The sequence below is a fragment of the Centrocercus urophasianus genome, unplaced genomic scaffold, assembly GCF_019232065.1.
Source record: "Centrocercus urophasianus isolate 14NV4802_14NV808 unplaced genomic scaffold, USGS_Curo_1.0 seq_26, whole genome shotgun sequence".
Classification (NCBI taxonomy): Eukaryota; Metazoa; Chordata; class Aves; order Galliformes; family Phasianidae; genus Centrocercus; species Centrocercus urophasianus.
Genome location: NW_024884822.1, coordinates 6,209,115 through 6,218,888, shown reverse-complemented (window position 1 = coordinate 6,218,888; position 9,774 = coordinate 6,209,115). Strand labels below are relative to the sequence as shown.

The window sequence follows — 9,774 nt, the reverse complement described above, 5'->3', positions numbered from 1 at the left end:
TCAGCCTGTTCTCACAGGGGATGCGCTCCATCCCTGGGATCAACTTTGTGGCCCTTCTCTGCACATACTCAAACAGGTCCACATCTCTCCTGTACTGAGGACTCCACATCTGGACATGGTGCTCCAGGTGAGGCCTCATCATCAAGGAGTAGAGGGGCTGGATCACCTCCCTTGCTTTGCTGGCCATGGTTTTTTTTTGGATGCAGCCTAGGATATGGTTGGCTTTCTGGGCTGTAAGGGCACATTGCTGGCTCACATCCAGCTTACCATCCACCATCCAACTGTAAGAATGAAACAGCCCTCTGCTGCAGCTCCACTGCACCTGGAGCTTGGGTTTCCACTGTTCTGGTTCTAGCTGTTTGCAATGTATTGCAATGTATTGAACAGATTGTTGTTATGTTGCTCGAATACTGTGCTACAACTGAAAAGAAGATTTTTTTCTTCTCTTAAAAAGCAGAGGATGCTGTATTACTGAGAGGCAAAGTCTTGCCTACATTTGCACTGTTCAAGCTAATTGTCACCATCTGTCCAACCCAACCTTTCCCACAGTGGAGTCTAACAGGTGCATTTATGGTGGCAATAAAGATCAACCTGTGAATATGCATTTGAAAACAAACTATTTCAGATGTTTAGCTGTAGCGGCCTCGCATTTGGAAGAATTCATGTCCTCTGCCAGCTGAAGGTCACCTGAACTGTTGTAGATTTATTTTTTAAGCTTATCTGTTACACGTTTTCTAGAGTAAATGTGAAATATTTCCAGTTTCTGCCCTTACCTCACCTCATGCAGAACAAGCAATTTCGGAGTTTTACTCAGCGTTCAGTGTAACCAAGTGTGCTCTTATATCTTTTCTGTCAGGATGAAGAGTATAAAGAGGCCTCTCCTCAGTGCCAACAGGCAGAAGGATTGAGCAGAAGCTGCTCTTGCATAAAGGCCCTCCATTCCAGAGAGGCCACAGCAGAGAACTGAACCCCATGGGGAAGCCTGCTGGGACAAGGAGCTTGGGAATGTAATTGCATGGAGAGTATGGAATATTTTAAAGTCTATTATACAAAAGCAATTGGGAATTTGCATGCAAGAAAGGGAAAGACACAGAGCACAGAGAAGGCTTCAGGCAACTAAAAAATCACAAAGGATGGTAAGGGAAGAACAGAGACTGAAGGAATGGAAAAAAACTTCCCAAAGGCACAGTCTTCAGCATGAATTGAAAGAGTATGGGTAAGTCAAGGCTTACAAACCTGTGGCAAGAGGTAAAGAAAATCATAACACATAAGCGTTGCAGTGCTTAAGTGGAACATGAAGAAGAAGTGACGTGCAGTGAGGGCAAAGTTGAGGTTAAGTGCAGCCTGGATACTGTCCTAAATGGAGAACATGCTTTGTCCCATCTTCGTGGTGGGTAGTAATGCTGAAAAGACTGTCAAGATCAGAACTCCTTGACCTGAATAAATGAAAAGTCAAAGGATGGATTGTGCTTAGATGTGTTTTATCCCAGCAAATAAGCCAGCCTTTGAGATGAACCTGGCCAGTTCTTCAATGACTGAATCACCAGTTCTCCAGTGACTGCACTTCAAGATGAAGGAATCGTACAAAAGATGGAGATGTGGGTCATTTACTAAGCAAGAAGATGAAAAATAGAGACAAACTCGGGCCAAGATACAAAAAGAGCTATAACTAGAAAGGATTATAAAGCATATGAAGGGATCATCTTTAAAGCATTAGAGGAATGAAAAGGCTAAGGAAAGGAGTAGTCAACAACTGAAAGAAGAGGGAGGGAGAGGGGAACTATCAACAGGTGTATCTGAAAGTACGTGAGTGGTGGAGGAATGGCAGAGAAAGAAGAATTAGCATAAATAGATAGATATATTGAGCAGCTGTCTCCCCTACCGTGTCTTCTGCAGGCAGAGAGTGCTGGTGTTCTTCATTTATTTACCTCGCATTACTGAAATACAGTTTGCTGTAGGGTTAGGTAGGTGCGTGATGGTAGAAAAGCTACCAGAAAAGAAAAAATGTTTGTTTCACTGAAGGGTTTTTTTCTTTATCATAATCATGTCAAGAATAGATGAAGATCTGAGCAGAGAAGCCCAGTAGCACTTGGGCCCCAGGGAGGGGCAGTGCCATAGCACACGAAGGAAGATTTCTGTGCACTGCTCCCCTTGTTTAGCCAACACATCCCCGGATACCAGCAATACTGTTATCTGGCAGAAACACTTCTCCAAACTCCTTCAATCATTCTTAATGACCAGAACAAGTTTTCATCAAAAATAGTCATCCAGAATGGTGTTTGTTTTCAAAATATAGCCCTGTTTGGCTGGCTGCACTGTCTTCATCAGCTGAGGTGAGATAAAAGGGCCAATGTCTTGGCAGAAAAAGTCAGTTTTCTCAAGAGAAGCAACGCGTGATTCAGAAGGAGGGCAAAGGAAAGAGGTTTGCAATTGTTTGGCTTGTGCCTTCTCTGTTCGGTGTGTGCTGTGAGGTGAGAAGACGGGTCTAGCAGCAGGTAAGCAGCTCCACATGGTTTCTGAGGGACCTTAGGAGATCTCCCTGTGTCCCGTGGCTCCTGCAGCCAGAGGTAAGAGAATTGGGTTGGGAAGTGAACCTGTAGGGCAGGAGAATGGGATTTCTCATTATCCCAGTTCTGTTTCCAAACTGCAGCCAGGACGGTGCTCAGGACTGCTTTTGTCTGTGTGTCTGTGTTCAATTCTGATGAAAAGGTATGCTTTATTGCAACTGCATTTTGACTGAGAAACTCGGAATAGCTTTGGGTACTATATACTTAATCAGACTGAGAAAGCTGCATACTTTCATTTTGCAGATATCAGTCCCTGTGATGGGCTTGTTTGATGTAAGCCAGCAATGTAATTTCAAATGTCAAAATGTTAAAGGAAAAATTATTTTGCAAATAACTTTCCCTACCTGTGTGTTGCATTCCTAAAACATCACTTGGATATTTCAAGATTTTCAAACTAGATTTTAAATGGAAGTATCATCAAGAAGGGCAAGATTGTCTGATCTTTATCCCTCTGCTGTCCCACTAGTAAAGAGCACAACAGCCTCTGTAGCTCTCTCTGATGGGGACATCTGTGTCAGTATGCAAACCATAGCCTCAGGTTTGTGCTTGCTTGAGTCCATAACTGATAACAACTGGCACCACAAGAAGGTGTTGTCTGTTTGGTTTGGCTGAGGTTATTTTCTTTTGTTTGTTAATTTGCTCAATCTGCATGAGTCCCGGAGCCAAGCAAAGCACATTATGCACATGAATGCAATATTTCCTGTCTGTAACTCTGCTTACCTGCTCTCCTGCTTAGCCTTCCTGCTGCAATGGAGGACAAGTCAAGCCAGACATCAGGACAGAGCAAAAATGTGCAGAGCTCCCTAACACCAGAAGAGCCTCCTGTCAACTTTACGCACATCAAGTTGGAGGAGAATGAGCCCACAGACTTCAGGGCTAAGGATTTTATCCTGAAAAAAGCCAGAGAGGTCTGCAAATGCAATCATCAAACCATCATCACCTTCTTCTGCCAGCTGTTCCCAGTGCTAGACTGGCTTCCCCATTACAACATCAAGATGCAGTTGCTTGGGGATGTCATATCTGGGCTCCTGGTGGGGATAGTCGCCATCCCTCAGTCCATCTCATACTCCCTGTTAGCCAACCAGGATCCCATCTATGGAATCTACACAAACTTCTTCTGCAGCATCATCTATGTCGCTATGGCCACTTCACGCCACAACTTTGTGGGATCCTTCGGAGTCCTCTGCCTGATGATTGGGCAGTCTGTGAATCGGCACCTCCAGCTAGCAGGGTACGATGACAACACTGGCTCTCTGCTGGTGGGCAATGCCACCTCCTCCAGCGATGGGATGGGTACCTGTGACAGGAGCTGCTACGCCATCACTGTGGCCCTTTCCTTGAGCTTTCTGGTCGGTCTTTACCAGGTACAAATGTCCACTGTTGTGCAGTTTCCTTGCTAGGAACTTGTTAGTGCTTAACAACTCTAAGCTCCAGTCCCACTTCAGACTTAAAAAACATGAGATGCCTTTCCTAAATGCAACTAGAGCCTGACACCTTTAGCCAGCTGCAGTGATTTGAAAAGCCTGAACACAGCTGAATTTAAGGTTTTGCTTCCCCCATGTGCTGGGTCCTTGAATCTGTCTGAAACATGCTTAGAATCAAACACAGTAGCGGAAATAAAGGAAACTGTGAGCCACCTTCCCGACACTTTGGTTCTGGACCTGAGCTGACTGCTCTGTAGGTGAGAAGCAGTCAAGGCAAAAAGGAACAGCCCTCACAGACTGCCATCGGCAGGGGCTCCATTAATGGCTATGAATGGCTTGGGCCTGGCTGTTAGACAGCTTCAGGTCCTCTCACTGGAACAATTAAAATCACACAATTCTCATGCCATTGAGATGCTAATTACTGCTTTGATCTGTCTGCTCTCTGGACTTCCACTGTTAACTATGCACCCTTATTGCTTGAAAAAACACAGCAATGGGGATCTTGTAGGCTTTCTTGTATGGCATCTCTCACCACAGACAAGTCTGGGTAGCAGTCTTTAGTATTCAATACACCACATTATCTACCTAAGACAAAAATCTGGGTCTCATACTGAATGCTCAGCAGACAGAATAGCTAGACATGCTGAAGTAGAAGCAAATTGCCATAAATTTCCAGCTACCTCTTCTAGCCCTTCTCATGGATGCTAATGATATGGGTGTCTTGCTTTTCAGATCCTGCTGGGGGTTTTGCAGTTGGGCTTTCTGTCTGTCTATCTGTCAGAACCTCTCCTCAGCGGCTTTGTGGCCGGCTCCAGCCTCACCATCATCACCTCCCAGATGAAGTACCTCCTCGGGCTGAATATTCCCCGTCACGAAGGGGTGGGGTCCTTCATCCTGACATGGGTGGATCTTTTCAGGTACATCCAAAACACCAATATCTGCGACCTGGTCACCAGCCTGGTTGCTTTGGCCATCATAATACCTGTCAAAATGATCAATGATCGGTACAAGGACAAGATGAAGGCCCCATTCCCTGTAGAGCTGCTCGTGGTCATCGTAGCCACAGTAGTATCTTACTGCTTTAACTTTGAAGAGCGATACAAGTCTTCGGTTTGTGGGGCCATCCCCACCGGCTTCAGGAAACCCACCCTACCAGATACAAAGCTGTTTTCCAGCCTGGCAGTCGATGCTCTGCCCATTGCTATTATAGGCTTTGCTATGACGGTCTCCCTGGCGGAAATCTTTGGCAAAAAGCATGGCTATGCTGTCCGTGCCAACCAAGAGATGATCGCCATTGGCATGTGCAACCTGGTCCCATCTTTCTTCTACTGCTTTGCTAGCTCTGCAGCCTTGACCAAGACTTTGCTGAAGGAGTCCACAGGGACCCAAACGCAGCTCTCTAGCCTGGTCACCTCCCTGGTGCTGCTGCTGGTGTTGCTGTGGATCGCTCCGCTCTTCTACTCTCTGCAAACTGCCATCCTGGGGGTGGTCACCATTGTCAACCTGCGGGGTGGCCTGAGGACATTTTGTGAAACCCCACGCATGTGGCAGCTCAGCAAGCTGGACACGGTGGTGTGGTGGATAACCATGCTGGCCTCCACGCTGATCACCACAGAGATAGGGCTCCTCGTGGGCGTCTGCTTTGCTCTGCTCTGCGTCATCTTCCGCACGCAGAGACCCAGGGCCGCACTCCTGGGCAAGGTCAGCAATACGGAAATCTACGAAGACCAGTCTGCTTACAAGCAGCTCAGCAGTATTGCCAACATCAAAATCTTCCGCTTTGAGTCGTCCCTTTACTATGCCAACAAAGACTATTTCAAGACTGCGCTTTACCGGAAAACTGGGGTCAATCCTGTCCTGCTGGCTGCCAGGCATCACAGGGCGAAGACCCGGGCAAGAGCAGACTCAGGCAACAGGAAGAGCATTTTTAGCACTCTGGTTGGTTGCCTGAAACCTTCCAAGAAACACGTGGAGAAGTCACCCACAAGCGTCTGCCTGCCATCCCTAGATATGCACACCCTAATCATTGACTGCGGGGCTATGCAGTTCATAGATACCGTGGGTCTCTCCGTGCTGAAAGAGACGCGCAGTGACTACCAGGAGCTCGGTGTCCAGGTGCTCCTGGCCAACTGCAACCCCCTCCTCCGCCGCCGGCTGCGGGATGGAGGCTGGGCTGCTGAGGCACACGGCGGCCAGCCGGCTTTCCACAGCGTGCACCACGCGGTGCAGTTTGCACAGCAGTGGTACCACGAGCAGCAGCAGGAGAGCAGAGAGAGAAGGGATGCTGCCCCTGATCCTGAGGACCTGAGCGTCCAAGCGTCTCTGTAGAGCTGCACGTGAGGAATGATTTCTGATGAGCTGGGCTTCACCGCAATTTTAGGGTGGGTTTTTTTGTTTGTTTGTTTGTTGTTTTTTGTCTTTTTTTTTTTTTTTTTTGCAAGCAGAGCACTGAAAAAGACCTGTTAGCAGCAAGCACGGAGTAAACGGACAGGGGAAGCGCGGATTTCAAGGCCAATAATCTGAGAGGCATTTCAAGGTCAGCCGCGTCGGTAAAAAGCCTGGGTGGCTTCCCCTCTGCGGAAAGGACTTGCCAGCGACAGGCGGCACACAGCCGTGCGGAGCCACCGCTGCTGCGGTTCCGGACTCTCGTGGGCGCTGGGGGGCGCGAGTGAGCCGCGCCGGCACCGCGGCGGGGAGCGGGGATGGGCCGGCAGCGGTGTGCGGCCGCCGGCTGTGAGCGGCCCGGCCTCGGTGCGGGGAAAAGGGAAGCGCAGGAGTGTAGGCTCTTAAAAAGGCGGCTGAATTTGGAGCCGTTCAAATTCCAAGTCCAAACTTCCCGTTGTTCTCAGTGGTGCAAAAACACCCTCCAAATCAATAACGGTGTTCTCCAAACCCAGCGCCAAGGAAACGTCGCTCTACGAGCGTGCTTAGGAGCATTCCCAAATGCAATGGGAGCTCATCGTGGAGAGTTTCCTTCTGTGTGCAGCTCCAGTGCCCAGACAGAATGAAACAGGAAAGTGAGGATGCAAGAATCCCCTCCAGGGGTGCTCTCACAAAAATTGCACTGTAGAGAAATCCGCTTCCCATGGCTCTGGTGGTCCCCAACCAAACCAGGACCAAGAACCAGCATGGCCCCGCTGCTTCACACATGGCCCCACGTTCCTTTGTGCCACCTTTATTTGGGACTGTCCTTCCCTCCCCTGTGTCCGCTCTGAGTCAATGTGGGGAGTAGATTGCAGGGGAACAGTTATGTTCCAAACAGCCCATGGCAGAGAGCATAACAGTCCCTCAGAGGCCACAGAACAAACGCTGCAGAGAATAGGACAGGACAGGATAGAATCATTTGAATGGGAAGGAACCGTTAGAGGCCATCTGGTCCAACTCCCTGCAATGAGCAGAGCTTCTTTAGTGCTCAGAGCCCCTTCAGCCTAACCATGGGTGTCTACAGGGTCAGGGTATCTATCTCCCCTCTGGGCAATCTGTGCCAGTGCCTCTTCTCCCTTACTCTATAAAGAATAAAATAATAAAATAAAATATTATAAATAAAATATAATATATATATATAAATATATATAAATAAAATAAGAATAAAATAACAAAATAAAGAATAAAAAAATTCTTCTTTATATCCAATCTAAATCTCCCCTCTTTTAGTTTGAAACTACTTCCCTTTGTCCTATCACAGCAGACCTTGCTAAGGATTCTGTCCCCTTCCTTTAGTTACTGACAGGTCTCCTCAAAGTCAGCAACAGCAAAACACTTCCCTTAAAAACAAACAAGTTTCAGAAGACTGCAGGGAATTTTTTCAGCTGACAGCCCTTGCTCCATCTGCAAATCCACCGTATATGCTGCATGTTTAATACAACACTATTCCCCTGATCACGTTTAGGAAACACCACATCTGACAGCTACTTGGAGACTTGTAAATAAAGTGCATGGAAAAGGAAACCTGCTGGCTCTGCTCAAGAACATATTTTTTTGTGGTCAAAAAAAAAAAAAAAAAAGAAAAAGATTCCTTCAGATAGCTTAGGATTGGAGTATGCCCAGCAGCCTGCTGGAGCCGGGTTGGAAGTGCCAGACAAACCCAGACCTTGCAGGACTGACTGCTCAGCATGGGTCTCTCAGGACCTGAGGAAATGGCCGCAAGTTGTACCAGAGGAGATGTAGCTTAGACATGAGGAAAAACTTTTTCTCTCAGAGAGTGGTCAGGCACTGTAATGGCCTGCCAAGGGTCCTTGCAGGCTGCCAGGGCATGAAGCAACTCCCAGGGAGGTTGCATCAGTCATGGAGAGTGGGCAGCGGGCAGCTCTGTGTGCAGAAGAGTCAGAGAATCTGCAGAGAGAAGACTTGTTACTTCCACTTTGCTTCCTCTTTGGAGTAGCAGAACCATCGTTTTCCTTGAAAGCCCATTTATGAGGGAAATTAAATTGTTTTAGTTAGGCTTTATATGCATTTATGATCTCAGCGGGTTGAATAAAGCCACAGGAGGAAGTAAAATGGATGCCGATGACTTCTGGGCACCGCCTGCTGCAAGACAGCAGGTGAGGTTCAATGGGAGCAGGGATTCCCACCTCCTGCTGCAATGCAGTGTGCAGGCACAGAGGAGCTGTGAAAGTGCCAAAGCAACACTACTTTCTTATCAGTCCCTATGAAGAGGCCGTGAGTTGTAAATGATACCGAGCGATAGGACACAAACTGTACGGTCCAAGGGTAGCCCATAATCAGTGGTGCGGGAAATCAGGCGCTATATCTGGGCCCTTCGCCTTTGGGGCCACGCGTGGCCCTAGTGGGCCCCAGTGCAGTGGGACAGCACTGCCCAGACACCTCCTGCCCCTTCCTGCAGCACTGCCAGGCACTGCGGAAACGCCACGTGATAAAAGCAAATGTTATCTCCCCCAGCAAGCAGCTCACCTGTTCTGCTCCTTCTCTCTCTGCCCCCTGCCTTGCTGAGATCTATAAATACTCCAAGAGTGTGATAAATAGATGCTCAGGCTTTGTCAGCTGTGGTTGGAGCTGACTGTGCAGCTGTTAATTATGCCGCAGCAGCAGCCGGACAGGTTTGAATCCTTTTGATGCTTTGAAATGCTCCCTCTGGGGAAGTTTAGAGAATAAAGGTTTTATGGCTGAATGGTGTTTGCTTCACCTTCTGGAAAGCATATGGGATTGCTGCTCTTGCCCCTATTGCCTGTTCCTGGATATGCTCTTTTCTAGCTCCAGGAATTACTTCTGTGATAAAGCAGGGTGCTCCCAGCACAGGCAAGTCCCACAGTGTAACATTTGCCCATGTAGAACTTCCCAGACAGGCAAACCTCGGCTGGGAAGGAAAATCAGTGAGCTGCAGGTGGTGGCATTGAGTCTCCTAAAAATAATAAAAAAAAGAACAAATAAAAATTAAAACTTCACTGGAGGCAGCTGATGCTGGAGGAGGGTCTGGGCAGGAGTTGGTGCTCCCCTAAGCCAGCTGTGGGCTCTATCAGTGGCTCAGATGGCAGGAGATCTCTATCCTGTGGCTGAGAAAGGGTTTCTGATGTGCATCCTCCACAGTTTCAAATCTTTTAAAGCAGGGTTTAAACAGAGGGTGCTGTGCAGCCCTTTCAGCAGAATTCAGAAGCTGACGTGATTGTGTCACAGCAAAGCCTTCTGAGAAGTCCAGGTAGGAACACAGCAAGGCCATGAGGCGAGGCAGAGCAGTGAGCCCTCTGGCCATACAGGGGTGCAGGGGACAGGTCTCCTTCAGGTTAGACCTAAATTAGGCTCTGCAGGAAGAGCTCCTTGCCCCGGGC

The 9,774-nt window shown here is 48.1% G+C and overlaps 1 protein-coding gene across 1 annotated transcript; it reads left to right on the top strand.

The window, feature by feature from the left end:
• The first annotated feature begins 88 nt into the window (after window positions 1-88).
• LOC122164333 (sulfate transporter-like) lies at window positions 89-6,699 on the top strand. The gene is made up of 4 exons (XM_042826279.1): window positions 89-127; window positions 857-1,216; window positions 3,304-3,931; window positions 4,724-6,699. Exons 2-4 carry the CDS (start codon window positions 1,071-1,073, stop codon window positions 6,317-6,319), a joined length of 2,370 nt encoding a protein of 789 aa, XP_042682213.1. The 5' UTR covers window positions 89-127; window positions 857-1,070; the 3' UTR covers window positions 6,320-6,699.
• The last annotated feature ends 3,075 nt before the right edge of the window (window positions 6,700-9,774 follow it).

Bases quoted from the DNA above. Each gene is read 5' to 3' on its own strand.
- LOC122164333 (XM_042826279.1), top strand. From the start codon at position 1,071: ATGCAAGAAAGGGAAAGACACAGAGCACAGAGAAGGCTTCAGGCAACT. The intron at 1,217-3,303 runs GTAAGTCAAGGC...TCTCCTGCTTAG, and splicing joins CATGAATTGAAAGAGTATGG to CCTTCCTGCTGCAATGGAGG. The intron at 3,932-4,723 runs GTACAAATGTCC...CTTGCTTTTCAG, and splicing joins TTCTGGTCGGTCTTTACCAG to ATCCTGCTGGGGGTTTTGCA.